The sequence below is a fragment of the Lepidochelys kempii genome, chromosome 4 (assembly GCF_965140285.1).
Source record: "Lepidochelys kempii isolate rLepKem1 chromosome 4, rLepKem1.hap1, whole genome shotgun sequence".
NCBI lineage: Eukaryota > Metazoa > Chordata > Testudines > Cheloniidae > Lepidochelys > Lepidochelys kempii.
The window spans coordinates 31720558-31747376 of NC_136383.1; the positions used below are offsets into that span (position 1 = coordinate 31720558).

Consider the following 26819-nt stretch of genomic DNA (forward strand, 5'->3'; position numbering starts at 1 on the left):
GACCAAAGATAAATCCCTCCTCCCGTCCCAACTGAATAATTGTTTTGGGGATTATTTTCCTCCCAGATGGATTAGTTTGCATTTTTCCACAGTGAATCGAAGTTTATGTTCCCCCTACATTTCTAATCCATTTTCTTATTCATTATTTATTGCTAGTAGCACAACAATGAGCCAGGCACTGTAAAAACAGCAGAGAAGACATGGTCCTTTATAGAAAGGCATTAAGCCATGAGAAAGGAAATTGCAAAAAATCTTTTGTATTTTTCTTTTTTTGTAGATACATTGTGTAAAGTTATACACATCCATCTGACAAACTTCCATTTATCTCTCCCTGAACCTAGCTGCAGAACTTGGCATGAGCTATAGAAAGAGCCAAATACAGCCGTGTCTTGTGTATCAGTGAAAGAAGAAGCTTGTTTCTAGGTTCAGATTTCATAGGTGTCTCGCAGGTGGAGGGCATAGCTCACTGGGGGCCTGACCCTCAAAAAACTGAAGCATGAGTCAATTTACTCACATGAGAAGTCCCATTATCTTGAACGGAAGTACTCATGGGAGTAAAATTGCAGGACTGGGCCCAACAAAAAGCTATAAGGTTGTCTTTTTTTCCCTATGTACATAGTAATTTAAGGCTATTTGTTGTCTTAATTTAATTGTAAGGAGACTTTAAAACTACATGTTCTCATAATACCAACAGGACTGTATTCGTTTCAGCTTAAAAGCTTTATCTCGTTCTTTCCATTTAAGGGCCAGATCCCACAATCTTTATTTACTCTTTATTCAAGCAAAACTCCCACATACTTCAATGGAAATTTTGTCTGAATAACATAAATGACTGGGGACTGCAATATTTGGTGATATATAAAATGCAAACCCAAAATAAAACCTCCAACACAAACTCCAATTTAAAACTAACAATAACATTGTACGTATTTACCTCAACATCTATTTTTGCAACAATAGTGTTATCATTTTGAACAGAATCTTTGTCTAGCTATCTTTGCTTACCTAATTTATGTGTATTTTTATAGCCAATCATTGATCCTGTTGTATTTCACGACTTTCCCTGGGAGTTCAGAAAACTAAAATTTCATTGTATGAATTGGGAAATTAAAAATTATTCCTAATGAGACATAGTGACTGAGGATTTGTCTACATAAGGCATTTCCATTTAAGTTATACGGGTGTCTTTTAAAAGCTGATTTAGTTAAACTAAAACAAACCCCTGTGTGAACACTCTTAGCCCAGTTTCACAGTGGCTTGTTTCAGTTTCAATTAAACTTGTCGCCAGTTGCCTTAAGCTAAATCAGAAAAAGTCCCTTAAACAAAAAAAGAGTGTCCACAGTGTCTTTGGCAGCAAGTTAACAAAATCTGTTAAAAAATCACATCTTTGGTTATATCAGTGCAATTCTTTCATGTAGAAAAACTCTGACTGGCTTTAGAAACTCAAGTAAATAGCATTTTCAGCACTGAAAAAGAAGGCGAAAAAGTTTCATATTGAACTCACCATATGTCCATCTATTCCTGGAACACCAGGCACTCCAACAGAACCCTGGTGGGAACCATAGACTTGGGTTTAGCAAGTTTAACAGACAAACAAATCATAAAACATGTCAGCTCTAAACCCAATACTTAAAGAATTATGTTGAACACATGCTTGCCATAAGTGCAAAATGTTTTTAAAAATAATCATTGTTGATGGTAAGAGCTCTTCCCACTTGACCTTCTGCACTAACCAGAAGTGTCCTAGTGTTATAATTATTGCATACTTGATGTCCTACTTCGTTAACCAAGTTTCAAATGGCTGATTATATTGTGATGTTCTGAAACCTTCAGTACAAACTAAAGAATTATAATTCAATTCCACTGACCACTCTGCATGAATTTGGAAGAAAGAGCCTCCTAAATCTAGTGTTTGGACCTCTGTGATTACAAATATTCATATCAGGAACCATGCTTTAAAGCTACCAACTGGTAACACTGACCAATCTTTAGTACTTTTAAGGGATAAGCTGGAATAATTCTGTCTGGCACTGCTTAGTTTTAGTTACTACAATCAAAACATTAAAAACCACTATAGATCAAACAAGAAGCAGACGTGAAGAAAGAATTAAAAAGAAATCGGCAATGAAATGTAACATTTGAGGGATCTTTTTTTATAAAGACTTAGAACAAATGTAAACTTCTTTATGATGCATTGTCTTTTTGTAGCAACTTGTGCAACTGTCATTATGAATTTTCAGTGACAATTCAGAAGGTGAGGAAAGCAGCAGTACAGTATGTGCTGACATAGCGGGTTTTTTTTAAAAAACAGTAAGTTTCAGTGAAAAAGTACATTGAAACCATCAATTTATCTTTCATTTATAAACACATCCTCAGCTTAGCTCACAAGCATCTGAGCCTCTTTATACAGGCTAGTTTGTTCTAAAGAGAAGGGGATTGCCAGTGGTGGGGTGTATTGTTGTCCAGGACTCTTTCAAACAAATCTAGAGCCCCCTGTAAAGCCATTCATTTGGGTCCACTTTCTGCAAGACCAAAGAATCAGTGGGGGACCCTCTCCCCTCCATCCAGTTATGCACACCAGTTAGAAAGTTCAGTCCAGTGGGAGAAGTCCGGGGACATAGAAGTCATTAGGGAATGTGTCCAATACTGATGCCTGCATTTGTGGATGGATTGGGTTAGGAGAATAATGGATGGAAAATTCCTGCTAAATAGGAAAAGGAGGAAATGTGTCATGTGTCCCAGAATGGGCCACAGTAAAGGGAGACATCCTGAACTCTCAGAAGGCTCCAGCTCTTGTCTCCATAGAGCTGTGAGTCATTCAGAAATTGTTTGTATTCCATACAACGTGGCACTGTAACCTTAGCAAGAGATATCAAATGAGCATTTCACCCTTTTCCCTGCTGGAGGGATGTGGGGAGGCCTTCAGGACCTGGAGGCCCCCAAAGGATGCAGACTTGGTAGCATTGTCTGTACCAGCCCTGTTGTTGCTTGATGCAAGCAGCCCATGAATGCTAATCAGGAATAGGGGGCATTAGTGAACAGTCACATATTCTTGTTCTTCCTCCCAAAAAACAGAGGGCAACACACAGGCTCAGAAGGGAGGTAAGCCATCAGGCTCTTGATAAACTGTTTTTTTAAGTATGGACTGTTCCCTTATTGATATCTGCTGATTTTTCTTATAAGATGCTGACATGCATAAATAAAACAGGTTTAAAATTAGCATATGCTTAATCATGCAAAAGGATCTCAGATTTTCTAACATCCAAAAAAAAAAAAAAAAAAAGAAAGGCTTTGCTGATGTTAAGCATGCTATTAAAGTACCTCCCAAGTCTGAAGGAGTAGTTTTAAAATGGCAACATGGGGACTAGGGCAGCTTTACAATTTCACACACTGTCTATCAGAGGTTATATTGCTAAGCATACAACGCTCCTCTCCTTAGTCCTAGGGCTTGATCCTGCTCCTATTTATGTCAGTGGGAAAACTCCCATTGACTTGAATGGTGCAGGATCAAGCCGTTACATCTTCATAGCTTTTACCTTCTTTTGTTTGAAATGTTTTGTTTTAACCAATGCCAAACAACCCAGATTTCAAAGAATGCTGTGCCTGTGACAGTCTCAGGGACAGAAAAACAGGGGATAATATCATTCCCACCTCTGAAGGATAATTATTCTTTTAGGTTTTCTCTAGATAATTTTAAATCATTAAATGAATTTTCTTAAACATCTTTGACAATATTGTTTATCTTCTGAAATCACTTTTCAAACAATTTGGCCTTCATGATAATTGGGTCACACACTGGCAAAGTGCAGCCTACTAGTTTTTATTACCGATATATTTAGTATTGTTCTGATGGTTCAATCCCATAAATCCTTGGTTCATTCCATCAAACTGCAGCAGTCAGTCCTAATGAGTGTAAATAATGCTGAAAGCATTCACAGGAAGTCAGTTGTCAGGTTACCATAGAAATAGGAAGACACCGGCAGGCCACCTGAATACAGCCAACCAAACACCATTTATCAGCAACACCTACATCCTTTATTTCTTCTGGTCACTTTTTTGGTCATATGGCACTGATCTACTTGAGTAAAGACATGCATTCAATTTGAAACTTTATCCCCCACCTTTTACAGTGTTTCAAGTTTGGTTTCATAGTTATACAGTACTTGAATAAAGAAAATTATAGTGCCCTTTTAACCTGCAAGTTCAGCAGACAGATTGAAAACAGTCTGCTCTGCATTGCTTGAATTTCCTATAATGGGCGAAATTAGAAATCCTGTGTCTCACATTATGTAGTTGTATTTTCGGAAAACAAAATTCACAGACTAAACTAACTGCTTCAATGTGGTGTACAGTAGCTAATTCCATTCACCTCTCCTGCTTGCAATTTGGCACTAGGAAGTATAATCACTTTCACAGTATTGTTGTTTATACTATACCTTTTGTCCTGGAGGTCCCTGAGGCCCCTGAAAAGGGAAAATAATTTAATTAGCATAATAATGTAGCCAATTTAAGCTTAAATGACCAATTAAAAATGTCCTATTGTGTAAGCATTCTTATGCTGGACTGAAACCAGCTGATGTTTTGGACATCAAGGAAAAGTAAAACTTTCTGCTGGAAATGTACAATGGATCTTTTCTCCTCTTTTTTGGAATAGCATTAACTACACACTGAAAAATTCAGATTTCCCCCCTTTTTTTAATCTTTTATATTCCATTCTGTCTGTTTCTTCTTATAGATGCAAATGTGTCAGCATTTAGAAAGCTAAGGCCTTTCTGCTTCTAATACCAGCTAAGAAACAGGTGTGCTTCCACAGTGAAATACCTACATTACATATTCGCTTGCCAACATAAAGAAAAGATTTAAGCAATGAACATTTTTGGGAAAAAAAGATAAATAAACTCCCCCTCCCCTGCAACACACACCTCTCTAAGTCTAGGACTAAGCAAATCCGCATAGCATTTTACAGTGCTTTTATTCTTCAACGCAGTTTAAAAACATTAACCAATTATTCTTAACACCACCCTTGAGAGGTAGGGAAGCATTATTATCCCTATTTTACAGATGATCAGAGAGGTTAATGGGCTGTTGTCTTAAAAAAGCACTTAAACATCTGCTTAACATTAAGCATGTGCTCAAGTCTTGTTGATTTTAATGGGACTTCAATGGCCTGGATTCTCCACTCCACCCAAATGGAGCTTGGCTGCAGAGGAGAGGCATCAGGGAAATCACGCAGCTCCTCGATCCACGTCAGTTGGTCCTGGAGGAAGTCAGATCAGCTCCAACACAAGTCCTTCCTGTATCCCTCTTCCTAGGCAATGGCCAAGGGAAGGTGGGGAAGCTGTTGCAGAAGCTGGTTCTGTCACCCCTGGAGAGATCCACAACGCAGGGGAAATTCTTTACTAGTCAGGTATGTCAATTGTTTGTGCTGCCTGAGTGACACAAAGCGAACAGAACACAAAATCCAGCCCTTTGTGACTTGCCCCAAGTCAAAGAGGGGAGCGATACCAGAGCTGGAGTTGTTTAGACACTCAGCTTGCACAATGAAAATGCTGCTCTGAAATATAGGGATGGATTTTGCTTTATGGCATATGCTGTGAAAGCAGGGCAGAGGTTGCTAAGGGACACAATGCCTCCTGGAGTTTCCTGGCACACAGTGGAAGAACAGCCATTACAACATTAATCAAGAGGGTGAAGTATGATCTTCACCCCATCACTGGCCAGTGGAGATAGAGGCCATGGGAATGTCCAGGGTGCAGAATGTGTTCTGTTCAACACTCTCTCCCTGACACAATAACCTTCTGCACTTTTCAGCTGTTCATCCCCTGAGGTGTTGGATGACACACCACAGCCACCACCATTGCTAGCATGGATGAGTTCCAACGGTGGTGAATTATGGGTCCTAGAATTGCCAATACGGATGGAGTTATGTAGGTTTCATATTTGGATTTATGTGACTAACTTTGGGTGTCCAAGCTTGAAAAATGTAGGTTAGTGCCTTTGTCATGCAGGAGAGTGGTCTGATAGAGCCCTAAATGTTTAAGCATCAAACAGAAATAGAATGTTCTCCAGTTTCACCATCAAAAATCCTATCACCTTCAGGCACTAATTCCCTGGACTAATTCATTCCTGGATTGGATTTCTCATGAATAAGGATAGCTCATTATTTAGGTTCCAATCCTGCCCCACTGAAGATTATTATTGTCATTGGCATCAATGGGAGCAGGATTAGGGCCTGATTGTGCAATATTCTGAGCATCCTCCTTTCTGTTGACTTTCTGCCTGATCTTCAGAGATGCGGAAAGCCACTTGTGAGGTGCTGAGTGCTTTCAGCTTCCAATCTTCAGTGGGAATTGAATGTGCTCAGCACTGGGAAGAATCAGGACAGTGGCTGGAACTGCTGTCTGGTTTACTAGGCTGGAGGACAAGTCCTTCCAGGCCACAGAATTCAAGAAACTGTAGAATAAGTCAGCTCTTATTTCCATTAAGTGGTTGGCGCTTGGTAAGAAGGTCTGTTGGTGGCTGAGGGGTGTGTGTGTGTGTGGCGGGGGAGGGGGGAATGCTGGATGTGGGAATAAAAGAATGCATGTTTCTTGATTGTTAATTGTGGGTGGCACTGAAGTGCAAGAAATTTCAAGGTGAAGTTGAAAAAATACCAGGATGTTGATAGCATGTGTGTCCTGTTGAGTGCAGTACATTGGGTAAGCAGTCAGGGGCATAAAAACATACAGTGATAATTTACAAGGTGTATTTTTCTCTCTCTCCCCCCAATGGAAAAAAAGAGAGAAAGCTTCTTCTAGAGCCAGTCACCACGACACCCATTAATTTAGAAACACTCAGCCGAATCCCCCACCCGTATCAGATTCCCCTTGTGCTACCTGCAGCAATGCTGCAACTTTCCACACAGCTGTGCTGGTGAGCAAAAAGGCTCCTTGCATTTCTCCTGTATCAAGCATACTTGGTAATTGTTAGCATCCTCTAATAACTGGGATCAAGTAACTCAAATAGTGAGGTGTACTGTGGGTGGTAACATCATCCCATTACTCCTAATACCTGATAAAAAAAGGATAAACTGTGGAATGGTAGGAGCACACCATATTTTTTCCAGTTTGAGCATTATTATTATTGTTTATATAATGACTGTGATGTGTGAGGCACTTTACATACCAAGTAAAAGTCCTGGTCCCTGCCCTGAAGAAATACAGTTACAATGTAGAGCTCTTAACCATTCTATTGAGGCCAATGGCAATTTTGCACTGACTTCGGTGCATTGGAGCCATGGCGCTACCTTCCTCTCTACTGGTCAGCAGAGCTGTCTGACCACAGAAAGGAGCACACATTGCAGTGCACCCCATTAGGGGCACAGCAATTGCCACTCCAAGCATACTGGAGCTCCCACTCAGACAGTACAGCTGTAATGCAGGAGCGTGGTCTGAAGGTCTGATAGAGCCCTAAATGCTTAAGCATCAGTCTAGTGGCAGGCAGCACCAGAGCAGGCATTAGCTAGACCGAAGACCTGAATTTTGATTAGGGATCTGAAAAAGGATAGTAAGGTTACTTTGTGTACAAGGCGAGGGAGACTAATCCAGGTATATGGGGTGAAGTGGAATAGGCCATCAAAAACAGTGTTACATTAACCATGCCATCAAAAATAGCACCCCCTATAAACCTTGAGACATGCAGGATAGTGCCTCAGACACCTCCAAAATGAAAACAATAGTATCATAACAATGAGTTCTTTAAAGGAAGCCTTTACCAAGAACCCTTAGTCCAGATTGTAAGGGTGAAAAACAATTTTGGATGACAGCTTAAAAAACCCTTGGTACTGTTATAGCAAGGGTTAGGCATGAGATCTCTGGCAAAATTTGCCTTCCCCCAACTGTGCTCCTGTTCTTTGCTGACCTCCATCACAAATGTGGCTGTATTTCAGTGGTGCTCTATGTCTATACTTTTTGAAGTGGTATCTCTCTATGTTTCTTCTAAGGTATCTCTCACTGAAGAGCCAGTTGGGATCCTTCAGCGGAAAGTGACTATTTAAACAGAAGTTAATATCATTAATATATTATTGCTATCTCCGAGAATAAACTGTGAAATGGGAGTTTATTAATTATATATGGGACATTTCTGTGTCTAGTGCCAGAGGCTTCTAGTCTGCTGAAAAGTGATATAATCTGTGACCCTGTGGCTGTGGCAAACCAGGCATTTTCCCTAGAATTTCCCCACCATCGCCACCACCACTCCAGCTCCACCAGGGGCAGTAGTAATTGGAGTTCTCGTATAGACAGGGCTACAGGCTGCTGTTGGTGGTTTTAAGTACTGCGTCTAATTCCATTGGTGATTTTCACAGTAGAGCTCCTGACATTGCTATCAGATAGAACTGAACTTGTTAGTGGCAACTGAAAGAAATTTTAGGAAGGAAATCGTAGCACAGATAAAGTCTAAATGCATGCAAGCCCAGTGGAAGAGACAGTAAACTACTTCCTAAAGCACTTTCTAAATGGGTTAACAGTTGTGCAAAGAAAACAGTGGATGGTATTTTATGTCATTATTAGTGTTCTCTTTATGGTGCTTAAACCCAAACCTGTATTAAATCACGTTGGAAATTGTTTTCCTGTCTCTTCCATTACACTACTTGAGTCAGAGATTATATCACTCTTCAGCAAGATGGCTGCCTCCAGCACTAAGCCCAGAAATGGCAGTTGTAATTAGAAACTTACCTAGATTATCAGGGTGACAAGTGCTTCTTACCCTGTGAACTTCCAAACTGCTGAGCTCAGTTAAATGGGAGCAGTATTTCTTTGAAGGATTGCCCTGTGGCATTGGGACTGGTGAAGATCTGGCACTCAGATGTGGAAACTTTGTGCAGCTGATCCACCGATGATTCCTCCCCCCACCCACCTTCCAGTCATCTCCTAGGTAGAACAATGGAAATGTAGCCATTTATATACCAAAGGAGAGAACTTAGTTAAATACCAAAATTTTAGCATGTTCTGGACTTCCCTTAGATTCTGTTTTTAGTGGGTTGTCTACAATTTCTAACAAAGCATGTTGGAAGCCTTCCCTTTTAGAATAATATAGCATTGATACGTGTGTGTGTGTGTGTGTATGTATATATATATATATATATATATATATATATATATATATATATATATATATATATATTTGCAGTGTTCTTGTAGTCAGCTTGGACCCAGGGTATTAGAGAGACAAGGTGGGTGAGGCAATATCTTTTATTGGGCCAACTTCTGTTGGTGAAAGATACAAGATTTTGAGCTACAGAGAGCTGAAGAAGTTGGTCCAATAAGAGGTATTACCTCTCCAATCTTGTCTCTCTCATATGGGTCTCTAAGCACAGAAGTAAAATATCTGGTAAAATTTTAATTACCTTTTCTTATTAGGACTGCAATTGGGAGCACTTGCTACCCTACATGATAAACTCCCACTTTTCCCCTGGAATTGGGAGAGGGCTGTGTTGCCCACCTAATGTACTGGACCCCTTTTAGGCCCTGGGATAGCTCCAGAAACATCTACAGAGAGGCTCAGTTTCCACACAGCTCCCTAAGTCTTACTTCCATAGCACGGCTCCCTCAGGAGCCACATTTTGGTCCCTGCTAGTGGCTGCAATGAAACCCTTCTCAGCGGTGCTTTGCAGCCGCACATTCAACCAGGATAATATCTGGTTCAGTAAATATCTATTTACTGAATTTCTGGCTGAACTTGAAGGGCATATGCTGCATGAGTGCCTTCTCCTCTTCCCCATCTCAGTTCTACCTTTCCCCCAATCCCTGGAGCCTTTGCAGTGTATGGAGACAGGTGAAACACACAGTAGTCTCCTCTAGCGTAAGGCCCAATCTACACTACTTTGCTACTTTCCTCGTCGAGCATAGAGTGGCATCTGGCCTACTGTCACTATCGCCATTAGCAGCAGAAAGAATGTTATTGTAGTTAAGGAACAGAGCTTGAGGACAAGTGGCCTACACCTAATTTTTATTTCCACTAATACCGAAGACGTTCATACGGCTTTAGCCAAATCTCCTACTCTCTTTGTGCCTCAGTCCCCTGTGTAAATTGGGATGATAATACTTATCTATTTTACTGACCTGCTGGGAGGCTGGGCCAAAATTTTCAAACTTAATACCTCAAGTTAGGCTCCTCAATCCATGTTTTGTAACCTAAATTAAAGTGGCCTGGCTCTGAGAAGCATTTGAGCTCCCTGAAATCCCATTAAGTCAATGGGAGATGCAGGTGCTCAGCACATTTAAAGAGTATGCCACTTTTATTTAAATTCTAACGTGGACTGGGAAGGCTAACCTGAAGCAGTCAGGTTTCAATGCCTTGGCTGTAATGCCTGCACAAAATAGGGAGCTAAAATAATGCTAAAATACAATAAAAATAAAAGTGTAGCTTCTGCTAATCAGAGGCCATCAAAATCTTTGTAAAGCTACTTCTTTAAACAGTATAATATCTTAAGATACACAGTGAGTAAACATAGCTAATATGTCAGAAGGTAATATAGAGCATTACCAGAGATGAAAGACAGGTTTGGGAATGTCTTCTGGAGGCCTAACCACTGGCACATACGTTCTGAAGAAAGACTGGAGGGAGGCTGTAGTTCACAAGAACCTCATATTGCTAATTGTGTATAATTGCAGCGGGGAAGCTAATTGATTGCTCCAGCTGATTAGAAGTGTGTTTACAACAACATTGCACATGCCTCCATCTGATGCTAGTGAAAAATGGGATATCCTGGGATAAGGTGACCCAACTGATTTGTGTGACAGTGTGCATGTAAAAGCCAGAAGACTTCTAGATTAGCTTTAATCACTACTTTGTGAATTTAATTGGTGTCTGGACTTCTGTCTCTTTAGGGTTGAGAACAGCAAAGATGAACAAATGGAGGTGTGTCAGATGATTTGATACTTGGGTGTTCTCTGGTTAGTAAACACCTGGAGTAAAATCCTGGCACTACTGAAGTCAATGGTAAAACTATAGACTTCAGTGGGATCAGGATTTTCTTCTGAGCTGTCTTACACAGCCAACTCTTCTATTAAAATGAAAAAGTGGGGGTAAGAACAGAATAATCATTATATTGTCCAAATATTTTTAAGCACAATCTGTTAACTGTGTGTGTTTTAGCAAGTTACAGAACAGGAAAAAGTCTTATAGTGATGAGGAAATATATAAATCTGTCCTGAAAATATTATAATGTAGTTTAAAAGTATCATAGAATCATAGAATATCAGGGTTGGAAGGGACCTCAAGAGGTCATCTAGTCCAACCCCCTAAAAATAAAGTAATTTCAGATTGTAATATTTTAGGAAGAGTCATTCAAGGTGTTTTGTATCCAATTTCAAATTACCTAGATGTTTAACGTTCAAGGAAATGTAAGAAATAGGAACTTGGACCATTTTTATTTGTATGATCTGGTATAGCACAGATGATTTGTTTTACAAGATATCAGATTTCATGGATAGCGAATGTAAATGCCAAATGAGAAAACGTAATGAAAAAATAAAGGAGATGTGAGTGCTTTTGCTTGTTGAGGCATATTTATATTAGATGCTTTTAATGAAGTAAAACATCTCTCAATGGCCATAAATAAATTGTATCAAAGTGTGATACTGTGACTTTGAAAAACTCCTCCATCACCTGCTTGCATGTTGACGTGATGCTCGAGGTTTCAACCCAGACCAATAAGTGGCTGTGTCACCGTCTGCCCTGTAACCCTTGGTGACTCTATGCTGTGCAGCTTTGGCTCAGAGCCCTGATACCAGCAGCAGCTGGCTCACAGTGCAGTGGCCTTCCAATAGCCTAGTTATTACTTGCAAGGTGACACCAAGAGCCCTTCCAGCCCCGAGTTTCCCCCGAACGGTCTCCCCTGCAATGTCCAATCCCTCTCACTGGAACACTCACAAAAACCTCACAAATTTGCTGTTCCTTTAAAGAGACAGTACACATTTTGTTGCTCCCTGTCTGTTGGCCCTACAAAACTTCCAGCCCCTGCCAGCCTGCGGGCAGAAAAACTGAAATAGAAATCTGAACCAGGGGACAGTGTAAAGCTCTAACCTTATATCAGGGGTGAAATCCAGGCTGCATAGTCAATTAAAGGTTTTGTCGTTAACTTCACTGGAGCCAGGATTTCACCCACTGAACATCTGATCCTGTTTTGTATGCACAATGAGCACATGAAAACGTTTTGAAAATATGGTCCTGTATGGCTCCAAAGGAGACTTGCCCCATGCAGCGCTAATTCATTCTTATAGTACATATTTATGTTTAACTGCATTTGTCTCTAGTATTGGTGAAGTCAACTGGATAAAATAATAGCTAAGTAAGAAACAAACTAATTATCAGATGGCAAACTTCACATAAATTCTGATTAAGCAGTGGCCTCAATGCTATTTGCATTCACTGATGGAAAAAACAACAGCAACAATTAATTAGTTTTTATGTAGTGCTTTTCTTCAGCCGATCTCTGTTGCTATGGCATCCCAGAAAATGTAAGTGTCGTTCTATTTGATAATACCACAAGTGCAGAAGAGATAATTATAAATTGAGCAATATACTCTTGGAACTAAACTATGGGTCACGTCCTGAGCTGAGGTAAATAGTTTCAAGCAAGTCAGTGGAGAAATGCTAGTTTATACAAGCTGAGGATCTCGCTCAGGGATGATAAAATTTTACCATTTAATTTGGTTTGCATTATAACTTCAACATTTCAACTTTGGTTTCTTTTTCGGGTCAGTTTAGGTTCCCCAATGTTTGCAAAACTTCCCTTTGAACAAAGAGTTGACGTTTACATGCATAGATTTGCATCCATTTATGTCACACAATTTGTGAATTAAAGTAAGACTCAACATTTCTAGAACAAGAGAGTAGTTTATGAATTTAAAGAGTGATGTGCCAAAACTGTTCTCCTAAAACTTTTTTTTAAAAGAATAGTAATTAAAAAAACACAAACAACAATTCTCCACTGTCCCTCTGTGATTTCATGTATATGGCTCAAAATTTTGGTTTGGCAAAGAAAGTTATTGTTAACTCATTCTCAGGGTCAGTGGATAAAGAAAGTAAAAATATCCATTGTATTTTAAAAGATACTTTCAGAATCAGTTAAATGTTAACATATATCATACCTCATTAGCTGCCTCCCACTGGATTTGCTGGTCCATGAGGATAAGAGAATGAGTGAGTTATTGGCAGATCACATAGAGAGAAGTGGGGTGAATTCAGTCCTTCACTGATTGAAGGAAGGGCAAAAGCAGGGACAGCACCAACTGGAGGAGCCAGGGCTGAGCAGCCAGAGGACAGGAGAACTGGTAAGTGAAGACCAAGGATAAAGGGGGAAAGTATGGAACACTAAAGAATTGGGAGGGAAGACGCCAGCAGGAAGGGCAAGATGTCCAACACGTGGTGGGTGGGCGGAGCATGGGTGGAGGCAGCAACAGAAGGAGGAAGTGAAGAGACATGCCTTTCTGCTTTCGTGAACTTGCTCCTCCAGAATAGGTCATGTAGATATAGAAAGAAAGACGCAGGAAGGAAATATGCCCAAACTGATTTTTTTTTTTTTTTAAACTGAGAGCACTGCAAGAGCTCAGTGATAAATGGGGGAAAAGCTAGAACTAAAAGGATTAGATGCCTCCAATAATGCCACTTCAGGATAGTAAAACCTCCAGAGAAAGTCCTGATACTGCAGAAAGCAGATTTGATAATTCAGTAGTGGCACTTTATCCTCTGAGTAAATACAGAGCAAATACTCCAGTCTGATCCTACACATGCTATTCCATAAGAGGTGCCTATTTTGGGGATGAGATTTGCACCAAGAACAGATTATCTGTGATCGTTAAAGCTATGATGAATTTTTTCACAAGAATAGGGAATTTTGTCTGCCTGAACAAATTGCAATTAAAGCAATTATATTTTGCCCGTTACATGCCTCTTTTGCAACACGCTGTCGCCCAGGCTTCGGCGTGTGTGAGTGTGAGTGTGAGTGTGAGTGTGAGAGTGAGAGAGAGAGAGAGAGAGAGAGAGAGGGGACTTTTTCAGTGACGGAGACCACCTGACTTAAGTTGGCCAGCTGGGTAGCCAGCACTTTTAATCTTCAGCAGTTTTCTTATTTTGGAAAGCTATAGAAAATATCAGCTGGATAGAGCCCCAAATGTTCATTATTTGCTCAACAGACCTTAAATACTCCACTGGAGACATCCTAGTACAGCTGTATGACTGTACACCATTCTGTACTAATGTAATGAAAATGTACTGCATTTGTAGAGCGCACAACTTGTTAAGCGCTTAGCATTTGGGCCACATGAACCATGCAAAATATTTGTACATCCGTTGCTCCTACAAAACTCTTCATTTGCATATTTACACAGACAAACTGATTTCATTTTCTCATTTACTGGCTTACACACACAATTTGTGCACATACGTTTTCTATAGCTCACCTGTTGATGAGATCTTTGAAAATTTGGCCTAACATCTCAGTATCTTAACGAGTTATGTTTTTTGCCTTCCAAAATAGAGAGACAATTATCCATTTTGAAAAACAACTACATCTCGTCTACTCTCAAATACTAGAGGTATATTTAAAACATACAAAAGCATACAAACGCATACTATATTTTCATATGAGATGCCAAATTAAAACATGCAGAGACTTGAGGTAGAGGAACATTAAAAAGGATGAAAACCACATGACTGACATTCTTGCTGGCAACTGGCACGAGCAACTCCAAACAGCCACCTAGATTTGTGTTGGAGGAAGGAATAATTGCCTTAGGATTTATAGGCTGAAAATTTGACTGCCAACTTTTAGCCCCTAAGTTGCAAATTGTAGCCAACTTAATTCTAAAATAAACTCATCCAGGATTTATATTGACTACACTGCCAGAACGGCACAAATAGAGCACTATAGCTTTGTCTAGATCTTACACGTATAAAAGCAAAATTATTAAACTCCTCAGCTGGTGTAAATTCCCACAGCTCCACTGACTTCAGGGCAGACTTCACTGAAATCAATGGACCTGTGGGAATTTACATCAGCTGAGGATTTACCCCTCAGGATTTCACCAAAGTTTAAACTAATAGCACTTCACAGTCTCCGTTTTGACAACCACTTTAAGCTTATTTCAGAGTTAGATTGCTTTCTTTTTCTCCATATGAAAATTAATCGGTTTTCAGTTTCAAGATTTGGCACTTTGAGAATTCAGGGTCCGATCCTGCAGTCTTCTACTATTCTTCAAGGGTGACAGTTTCTTATGAGAGAGGACTCCAGGATCAGGCCCTTGTTTTGCATATCTGAAAAAAACAACATGTAGGTCATGTTTTCTAGAAGAGTTGCCCAGTGAAAGTGGATAAATGCAAAGTTGTTAATCCTACAGACTTTATACGTAGCTTGGGGTGGTTTTGCACTAGGGACGATTATAGTAGCATGAAACTTTTGCATCCCAAAAGCAAAGGTCCGTATTTACTACCAGTACACTCTGGCTGCTTTGCACTACTCTAGGGATGCAAAACAGCTGTAAAATTAGCTTACTTGACTGTTAAGCCAGGTGTCCAGTTGCTCTGTACCACTGACGTGGCACAAAGCAGCAGGCACATACCACTGAACTTGACACAAAATGCTTTAAGAAGTGTTTAAACACTCCAAATGGAGACTGCAAAGTATTCATATAAAACAGTATAAGAACATTAATATTTCAGTGCCAGGAGTTGAAGTTTCTTGTCACAAACCACAAATGAGGCACTCACTAGTTTGCAACCAGAAATTCTAACTCCCGGTACAAAATGATCAACAATTCAAATTTCTTATTCTCAGTTCTGAAAACGAGAAGGAAATAATGGGAACCACTTCTTGGGTATTAAAGATTGTACAGCATATTGGTCGGGACACACAAGTGAATAAAACGCAGACAACAAGGATGGATAGTAAGTGGCAGGCGTCAAGTGTGGGGGTTGGAAGGGGCACAATCCACTCACCCCCTCACATACCAAGCATTTCACTTAGTTCAGTATGGAGCTAAATAGCCGCCTACCAGCTAACCAATAATTCAGAGCTGACTCACTTTAGCCTAACTCCACAACTCAGCCCATCTCTGAATCTTCTGCCCACCCTACACACACTTGAGGGGAAATTAGGGTTACCTCAGTCTCAGAAGACGTAGTGTTCCTCTCTCCATATACACAAAAATGACAACTAGTTATATCCTGGGCCTTTTACTCAGATTTACCTCCAGGTACTACCTTTAACCTTTATCTGTATTAGACCGAAGACACAAGAGGTGACAAACTAAATACTCCTTTATCACTTCCTAACCTTAAATATTTGTATTCTCACTCTCTTTCACCTAAAACTGGTCTTCCATGATGCTGCAAGGAAAGGGACCCTTCCATCCTTGTCATCCTGAAAATTTGGCCCTAATGGAAAAAACACCTCCCCAATACAGAAGATACAATCAGTTAGAGCCACAGTATCTAGGAAACGGAGATCAACAGTATCTCAACAATACGGAGGGAGAGGGGGCAGCAGTAGCCTCAAGATGGCCCCAAGACTTATGGGGCATCTTTACACTGAAATGAGGGTGCCTGTAAGAGCTAATTGGCTCCCTCTATTCCCCCATGAGTCCCACTGGCCAATGAGAAGCAGAGAACCCCTTCTCTCCTTAAGGGGTACTCCGACCTTCATTCTAAGGCACCTGGGAGAGTTGGGACTAAGCTCCTGCATGTATGAGCACAAGCACTTCCTCTCCTGTGCCTCTCTGGAACCAGGGGTTGGCCATCCCCAAGCTGGTCCAACCAAACCTCCTCCAAGTGAGAAGTGGCACTGTAATACCAACTGCCCTACTGATTTCATCTGAAGTATGTGTTTCCTTTATCAATCAATGCAACATTGCTATCTGTTCAAGAGCTTTCAGTAAAATGGAGCCAACCACCAGCTGGTGTAAACCGTCATAACTCCATTGAAGTCAGTGGACCTCTCATTTAACTGAAGAAAATTATTCTCAGGAATCCAGCTACATTAAAATGATTTAAGACTATTGTGTACAGAAGCATGAATTGTTTAAAATTTACATATAAGAATTTAATACATCCAGTGACTTCTATGTACATGTGAATAATATTTAAAAAGTCACTGTGCTCACTCTAGGCCCTACACATGTATGCAAATTGTGCCTATATGCTATCATCATATTTTAGTTCCAATCTGTCCTTACTTCAGTATGCCTGAATAACTCTTATTAATGTTAAGCGAAGTTATGCAAGCAAATTGAGGGAAAATGTGTGTGAAGATTTGATTTTAATTGGTGCTTCTAAATAAGAATTATATTTGCTACTATATTAGTCAAGTTTTAAGCCTGTGTGAATTCAGACCTTATATGACTTTACAGTGTCTCTGTAATATACTTTGAAAGTATAGGGAGGGTTTATTTTGAGAACTATTCTGATGAAACCTCTGCCATAACTACTACGTAAGGAGTAACACACAATATGGTGTGCAATTGCTGTGCGTGTCGGTGTACTGTACGCTGTGGGTGAACACTGACACACAGGCTGCCAAGACTTGCTATCATCTCATTATCTCCCAACAGTCCCTCTCTGTGAAGTGTTATTCCACTTGGAAGGCTGCAAGACTGACTATTTGTGAGAGTAGAAAATAGTTAGCAAAGCTAAGTAGTTTCAAGATGTGCACTGCAGTTGTTGGTCCATAATTGCAAAGATTGGAACCTTAGTTTCCCCCATTCTAAAAATACTTCTCACATTTACAGGAAGATGTCAAGGCGCTTTACCAACATTTAGGCCTTATGACATCCTTATGAGGTAGGTGTGCCTATTTCCACAGAAATAGTGTAGGGCCTGATACTGTAGCATTTATTCACATGAGTAATCCCACTGAACCTAATTTTTGGAATGGTTCGCTCCGTCTCTACCAGTGGCAAGGAGGTTGCAGGCACCGTGCACTGCTGCAAACCTCATCCAGGTAGACTTTGCCTCTGGTGATCCTGTGCCAAGGTCTGTACTAGAAGACACTGCTATAGAGCCTGAGTGAATCTGGTCCACAGGGCATTAATGAGAGCACGTAGAACAGTATTAAAGCAAACGTAAAACAAACCCGCAGCTATTATACACTTTATAATCAACGGGCAATCAGAAAAACAGAAGAGGGAAGGAGAAAAGAAATAAACTGATCAGAACATTGGGTGGTACTCTTTTTTCCTTAATCATTATCTTCAAATGAACAAGCCATAGGATTTTCTTTAACTGTTTTCCCAGCAGGACATTTCAGAGCCAAGACATTTCTTAGGTTCATCAGCTTCTAAGAATATGTGCCTATTGCCATCCAAAATAATCTGAAGTTTTTTCAAGATAAAACAACACCATTTCTGCTCAAACCTTCAGAAATTCAGACTATAAGCAATCAAATTTGTGTCTGATTACTGATCCTGTTATCTTGCTACCCAGGGCTTCTAGAGATCCACAAATCCAAAAGGGCCATGGGCTGTGATTTTGTCAGCTCTCATAAGAGAATAAGGTTGGGCCTGGCCAGCACTGTGAGAGGAGACCTCAAAGGCCAAAAACCAGTGTATGGACCACATATCATGTGTGCACAGGGCAGCAGTCACTCTTTCACCGGCTCTTTGGTTGAAGTGGGGGTTTATTTCAAATTGAATGGGGTTAGTCTTCTTGATGCAGCAGAACACAACTATTCCCAGATCATTGTACTCATTAAAAATGCATTCCCTTGACTATGGAATTAAGGGCCAGATGCTCCCATATATGGGGAAAAAACTCCTAGGGAGAAGAAGACCCTGTGAATTTCAGTGTGCAGCATTTCCTCTTTATTGTTCCATCAGCGAAAGGGGCTTGGACTGTCACCACAGAGCCAGGTGAGAGTTGGGCTCTCTAAAGACTTGGGCAAGAGGCAACAATTAAGCTTTGAAGGGAGGACATATATGGGGACTCCCTGGGAGTGGAGTATTGTGCAACTCGGCTGGCTCTTTCTCCTTTCCGTGCTACCAGCTGGTTGAGGTCCCCTCTGCTTCTGTAAGTTGAGAGAAGAATCTGGCCTTAAGAGTCAGCCTGTTGTGCATAGGAGATCTGTCATTCAAGTCTCTCATTACAGAGGAGAATCCATACACTTTTGTAATAAAAAAGGGTTAAGCAGAACAAAATCATAAGACTCTTTGGAGTTATTACTTATGAAGAGAACATAAAGGTACTTTTTATAACTGTTTAGTGAACTGGAAACAGAAGAAATAAAGGTACTTACCATCAACCCTTGTTCACCTGGTTTTCCTGGCTCTCCCTTAAAAACAAATTGGATTTATATCAATAATGTTATTTACATTCACTCCCTACTTAGTAACATTAAAATGTCTATTAACTACATTATACCAAAATACTTACTGAAGCACCTGACAGCTGCAGGGACATATATGTTACTATGATCACTGGCTACTAAAATGGCAGATAAAAATCCTTCCTGGTAACATGATGGGCTTCAAAGAGTTGCTTGTGGTTTTTCAATCTTTCAATGGGATAATTCTCTTAATTCAAGAGTTCTTAAGTACCAAATATCCTGACTTCCAGTCCCCTGTTCTAATGAACAGACAACATTCCTTCCCAGCAAACTGCAATTTTAAAGGAAAATGAAGTAATGTTGTTTTGCATATGTATCCTAAGACCTGCTTTTTGTGCATTCCAAAGTAATTTACAACTACATATTACATTCTCTGTTAGTAGGCTTATAAATGACTTTGCAAAGTAGGTGTTGTTGTGGTCATGTTGGTTGCAGAATATTAGAAAGACAAGGTGGATGAGGGAATATGTTTTATTGGACCAACTTCTGTTGGTGAAAGAGACAAGCTTTTGATCTTAGCTCGGTGTAAGCTTGAAAGCTTGTCTCTCTCACCAAAAGAAGTTGGTCCAATAAAACATATTCTCTCACCCACCTTGTCTCTTTGCAAATTAGTGCTTTGGCACATTACATAAACTGCTAAAAAAATCCTAGGCTTGATATTTTCAAAGCCACACTGCTAGTCTCTAAAGTGCCACAAGTCCTCCTTTTCTTTTTGCGGATACAGACTAACACGGCTGCTACTCTGAAAACTGCTCCTATTAATTTCTGTGAGAATTGTGTGGATAAATCCTATAGCTGGCTTTGAAAATCTCAGCATAGAACTTTTCCAAATTCTTTCTCACACTGAGTAGGTCAAAAGAAGAATTACTGTTCTGCTGACTGATAGGAACCTTTTCATTTGCTCTTCAGTGGTAAAGAAGGCACTAGCTATTTTGTGTCACAAAACTGATGGGTTATATGTTGCAACAATCCTATTAGATGGAAAGGAAGCAAAGCAGAGTCAGAGTTGCTTCAAACTTTCTCAGAGCATGCTACTGGCACATGATTTAAATGATGCTAGGGTTTCAGAAGCACATTGTTGTATTCTGGGACATAAGTACTGAGAAAGCCCCAGAATAGCTGCAGTGAGACCTAATTTCTCACTCCATTCCCTTCTGAGGATGCATGCGGTACTGAAACTTAGGTGTTGGTGCAACTGCCAATACATCCATTTCAGGTGGGAAGATAAGATAAGGCAGCCTCACCATTGGCCAGTTTTCTTTTAAATACGTGGAATTGAAGAGGAGGGCAGAGTGCTGATCTTATTAATGGTTGCTCTAGTATGGACTTTGCTGATGATGGAGGGGTCTGTGTCCTCTAGCTGTGGAATTCTGCAGTGTCTCTTCTCTTACACTCTCTAATCACTGCTTTGTTGGATGTGTCAGTCCAGTCCTGCAAGGTGCTGATTCTGCAAAGTCCCACGGACTTCACTCGGAAACCCACTTTGGCTTTTGAAAAATCCCACTAGGTGCCTATCTGCATCTTTTTAGAAACCTGAATACATTTGAAAATTTGGCCCTCAGGACCCTAAATAAAATATAAGAAAACACTGATGTTATATACACCTGAACTCTAGCTAAATGGTTTATTTACACGGAATGCTAGAAAAGGAAATGGAATAGTTCTCAGACATCCTAGCTTTCTCTGACATTGCCACAATGTCACTAAATTGTTCCATCTTTGTTGATCGCTTTGCCATTGGATAGGAAGCAATTTGTGCATCTGGTAAATAGTTGCTGCAGGTAACTATTCTTAAATGTTATTTTTTTTGTGCATGTCAACTTAGTGTTTGCTAAAAGTGCTGTATTGACTGCCCAAGGAACTGAAGGCCTTTATCCACAGGTATAGAGGAGTATAAGTGTAAGGCTTCATAGACTGTCCCATTAAAGTGCCTTCACTATGGCTTGCAAGGACTGTAAAGGTAAAAGGGCAAATCAGTCCCTGTGCCTACTTATTCTCATTCTGCTCCCTTTGCTTGAGAAGCACATTATAATCAGTCTTGCTCTCCATCATTGTTGACCTTCCCCAGCCTCTTGTGCATTATCCAGAAAAAATTATACTATTGGAGTCAGACAGCTGATTCTGATCTCACTTACACAACTGTAATGCAGGAGTAACTCCACTATGTGACTGGAGTTGTACCAGGGTAAGGGATATCAGAATGAGGTCCAAAGTTTTTTTTCCCCAACAATGCAGGGATGGTGCATCACTGGCAGAAGTGAGTGGGTGGCTGAGATGAACCTTAAAGAATGGAAAGTAGCAGATGTGTACAACTTTTCACAGTGATCTTCTAATCAAAGGTTTTTCAACCAAGGTTTTTTGGACTCAGACTTCTAAATGCCAGGTCTTGTTGGGTTTTCCAAAGAAGTTTTAACATAATAATAGTTCAGCTCTGTTATGTTCTATAATTTTATACAGTTAATATAATGTAGGATGAGGCACTCAGAATGAGACCAGAACATGATCTTGGATGTGTTTTCTTTTTGGTTTTACCTTTTACCCAAACAAGGACTCTTTTGGAAAGGTTTATGTCTTTCTGCCCTGGCCCCACATATGAAATCATGAATTTTCCTTCACAATGTTGATTTTATGTCCCATTGGACTATGAAAATGGAGGGTGGGGGATCCCCTTAAAATAAACCTAAAGAGTTTAGTACGTCACAAAAATGTAAAATCATGAGCATTTCCAAGACTTGTTAAAAATAGGGCCAAGTGACTTTTGTATTTATGTTTTAATTTAAAAAAGTTTTGGCAGGCTTCCAACAACAAAATGCCAAAAAGCTAAAGGCCTGATTCTTCCTCCCAAACAAATGATGACTGTGAGTAGTGCCATTGAAATGTATGGGACTTTCTGAGGAGCAGTTTACCGCTCGTCTTGAGTATGGATGGCAGAATCAGGCTCTGGGAATAGCGTATAGAGTTTAACAATCTATTTCTTCTAACTTCATTTTTTTAAAATATTAATCATTAGGGAACCAGAAGTCTAATCAAACACACAATAACCTAGGTTCAAGTTTAGCTTTAAGTGAGAAGCTGTGTGGAAACATTCTCTTCTTATGTGCAAAGAGGCTGCCCAGCACTGCAATAATTAGAATATCAGGGAACAATTCAGAAAGGTCAGGAACCGGGTGAAACAATTTTCAGGACTGGGAGTCATGAGATCTGGGTGCTGTTCCTAGCCTGGCTACTTACTGACTGTGTTGCCATAAGTATGTCATATAACCTGCCTATGGCTCAGCTTTCGTATTGATAAAATGTGAATAATAATATTTCCTACCCCACAGGAGTGTTTCTGAGTCTAAATTTATTCATGCTTGTAAAACACTCATATACCACAGTGATGCCTCTATATCCTCTAGGCTAACTCACCGGTACTCCAGGCATCCCTCGGGGGCCATCTTTGCCAGTGTCTCCTGGAGGACCTCTGGGTCCTGGTGGCCCTGGAGGACCAGGGGGTCCAGCTTGTCCTTGGTCACCCTGAACAGGAGTCGACAAAATCATAATCAGAAGTTTGTCTTCAGATGTACAAAGCCCCACAAAAAGGCACCAATTTACCTACGATGAGTTCCTGACGGGTTGAAATAACTGCTATGAGCAGGATGCTTACTTAGATCATGGATGGAGATGGTCTTTAAACTGCTGCTTCATTTCTTATGGCAGAGATTGCACTTTGCGTCAGAAGATTAGTGTGCTGCACCTGTACGGTGCAACCAGCCACGACAGTCACAAAGAGTGAGGCTCAAGTTCCGAACTGCGTGTCCAATAGCAGGATTTACACTGCTGTTTAGTATAGCCTTGCAAAACTCTACTCATTCAGTTTCCCAAAGCAAGTAATTGATTTGGAAGAGCAGGTATAATTTTCACTTTGTGATCATCATCATGATCATAGATTCACAGCAAAGACTGAGTGAGTCGGTTTGTCTGAGAGTTGTTATATTTTCAAAGTAACTTTGCAAAGCTCAACAATCGAGCACTGATGGAGTTCTAAAATGATGGTGAAAAATAATTGCCTTGCTGAAAAGTTGCATATTATATTTTATCTTTTATGGTTTCGATACATTGATTTTGAAATAACTTAAATATACAAATTGTCAAAACGCATTTCTTTCCTTTAAAAAAATTAGCATTTTTATTCAGTTTCCAGAAGACAAACTACTGTAAGAAGCCCCATTGGCTGAATTTTAACTATGAACCTTTTAGCAAAGCTTTGTGTAGTTTCCACTGCTATTTTACACAAACACGTTTCACGAAAAATGGTTTGGCTCCAAGTCATTTTTCAGATTAATTACCCACTAAAAGAAGGCTAATGACAAAAAGTACAGTATAGAGTAATATTCAAATGTAAAGAAGAACCAGACTCCAGTGAGATTAAGCACTACCTTAATGAGGCGGCGTTTAATGAGCTGCTGATCAGCAGAGAGAAACCCATGATTGATTTTAGGAAACACCATCTGATCAGGCAGGTGAGGTCAAAGGTTGAAGTTCAGAGATGAGAGAGTTGAAGAATAGACATCAGAAGGCCCCAAGAAAGAAATAAAGATATATACATTAGATTTATAATAGCTAATATAGTATAAACTGGTGCTTGTGTCTGATAAAATCTGTGCCTTTTCTTTTAAAGGAGTTAACAGGATTGACAGGATACAAGATAGAAGCTTTGTTACTTATGGATTGATTGAAGGTAACATAACACAAGTTTTCTTCCCAGCAATTCTTCTAGGTGTCTCTGAGTTCATCAACATTTTATAATCCCTGGGGTATAAAATCAGCACATTTCTCATATGGTAGTCTTTCAGCAAAGATTCCATAGACAAAGCACCAATTCAATTTTCAGTCAGATTTTCCAACCAGCATATTGCGCCATGAAGAATGGTGCCATTTTAATGATATCTGAAGTCCAGGCATACCTTGATTGTTTAAATCTTTCCTGTTTCATTTACACATTTTTCAAAGTGCATCTGCAAGGGTACAGCTTAAACTACTGGTGCACGACACATAAACAGAAATAGATCATTGAATCTGCTGATGCTCATTAGGTGCCCGATGTACAGTACTTTGACATTTTCCATACTCCTGTATGTCTTAATAAAGCACAATTATAACAAAACTTAATCTAAAAACCAAGAGTATGTGTGATGTGGACGTTAGGGTAGGTACTAACACACACAGAGCTGGATTCTAATCTCACTCACACTGTAGCTCAGGAGTAATTCCACTGGAATAAGTGGAGTTACAGCATGAAACCCATGTGTCGTGTAATCAGAATTAGGCCCATTGTAAGATGGCCCATAGTAAGATGGGCTAATTGGTATCCCATGGCAAAATTAACTATTCATGCGCACTCTTATGCTGATAGAAAGACCTGACTGAACTGGTACATGTCAGCCACAAACCTTGACGGTGAGGATCTGATTACTGTGCAGAGCAGCAACTGTGGGGAAGCCTGGCAGACCCTAGGGACACAACATAACATGGGACCAAAACAACACGACACAAAACATCACACAGACAATTTACTAATGGACAAACAGAACAAACACTGTGTTTAATACGTCCCACTGCCTATCAACAGCTCTGTCTGTCACATGGGAAACAGAACTAGGTGTAAGCAATGTATCAGAGATTTGACTGATTATTTTGCATAAAGAATATAAAGGAATTTTAAAGAGAAAAGCCACGTAGCAGTATCAAATATTATTATGGATAATTATGAACATTTGACATCTGTTAGGCTACAGTTGGCTGAGGGGGTAAGCCATTTTCAATCAACATATGTTATAGTACTTTTAGAGAGGTATGTGTACAAAGCTCTGCCTGGAGATCACTGTGGAACCTGCAAGACTGAGAGCAGATCCTGAAATGACTTTGAATTATTATGCCTTTAATACTCTGTTCAACATATGACATTCAGCACATACACTGACAGTATATACACAATAATACACATTGAACAATGGTCTCCTGCTAGATCAGGAGTAGTCAGATGGCTGAGTTCAACATTCTTGACATATACAGCAGTATCTCCACATTCAGGACAAAATTCTCCTCTCAGATCCCCCATGGTGGATCTAGCCTCTCATATTCTACTCTCCCTGCATGTGCAGGACTCCCATCGTATTGAAGGAGGACAAGACAAATACCAGAGTTGGAACCAGCTGAGAGGATGAGAGAGGTGAATTTTGCACCCAATTTATACTTTTCCAGTATTGCACTGGAGGGTGGGAGTTAGACCTGTTAACAAAGGAAAAAGGCCTCTCTCTCTTCTACAGTTGATAGGTATATTTTAAACAAAAACCTCTTCTAGCCTGTAGCACAGTATATTATCTAAAGCATCTCAGGGCACTTTTAGCCTGACAGAGGCTGTAAGCCACAGCAGGATTTTTTAACCATTATGAATAGCTGAATACCACTTCTGTTTCACACCCCGCCCCCTTTTGATCACAGTGATTTAAGATTTTTCTTTACAAATAAAGTCATAGGAATTTTTCTAATGCATGTGGCATTTCTCCAATGGTACATTTAAATCACATCTTAAGAATTGGGGTGTGACCCTCCTCTCACTTTGGTTTCATACCGAGGTACCTCTACTGACTTCAGTGGAGTTACTCCTGATTATAGCAAGCAAGCAGAGACTGACCCTAGTACTGTACTGCAACAGTACAAAGCAAACTTTATTGGCCTTGCTACTTTCTGCTACGTTGAGGGTATATAATTTTTGAAAGAACAGCATCATCCTCTTTTTATGTTTTTTAAACATGCTAAAACCATCTAAACACACACTGCTACCAAACACAGGAATGATGCATAATTTGGAAAACAGATGTATTTAATTTGTGTTTGTCTTATTATGGAATATAAGTTTAAAAAGTTATTAGATGGTAACATGCCAGAATCTTTACATCTGTGATTCATTAGCCCTACTATACACACGGTGCATTCCTTTCCTTGACAAAACTACAATCCTTATGTAAACAGGTACAAACAAAAAGCCAACAAAAGAGCTAAAACCTGAAGAGCAATGATAAATATTAAATCTCACGTATTAGAAAAAGGATAAATTGAAAATCTTCTAACGGCTTCATTTTTACTCTGTAGGCTCTACAATTACAACATGATAATGCACACATTTTCATAGTTAGCTTTGAATATAACAGGCTTGAAATTTGGCAATTTAAAAAATATTAATGGAACCTCAGACCAGTGTTGATTTATTCCCTTCTGAATACGAACCAGACCTGTGGATGAAATAGAAAAGGAGATTTTGCTCTGAAAAGGTGCCATTCTGCTCAACTCAAGAGCTCTGAAAGGCTCAGGCTGGTGAAAATTTTGTACAGCCCTTTAAAAAAGGTTCATCTGGAGCTCTGCACATACCACTCTGGCATACTCAACCCCTCTGAAGCTACATCAGCAAAATAAGGAGTAG

General features: G+C 39.9%; 1 protein-coding gene across 5 annotated transcripts in view; it reads right to left on the reverse strand.

The window, feature by feature from the left end:
• LOC140910300 (uncharacterized) overlaps positions 1-22853 on the reverse strand; it is a 118584-nt gene extending 95731 nt beyond the window's left edge. For all 5 annotated transcript variants that reach the window (XM_078852458.1, XM_078852455.1, XM_078852456.1 and 2 more), the window contains exons 1-4: positions 22766-22853; positions 19268-19303; positions 4437-4463; positions 1505-1549 (exon numbers count right to left, since the gene is read on the reverse strand). In XM_078852458.1, the coding sequence (XP_078708584.1) occupies positions 1505-1549; positions 4437-4463; positions 19268-19303; positions 22766-22780 (123 nt within the window). In that variant the 5' untranslated portion in view covers positions 22781-22853. The remainder of the gene's footprint in view (positions 1-1504; positions 1550-4436; positions 4464-19267; positions 19304-22765) is intronic.
• Between the last annotated feature and the right edge of the window lie 3966 nt (positions 22854-26819).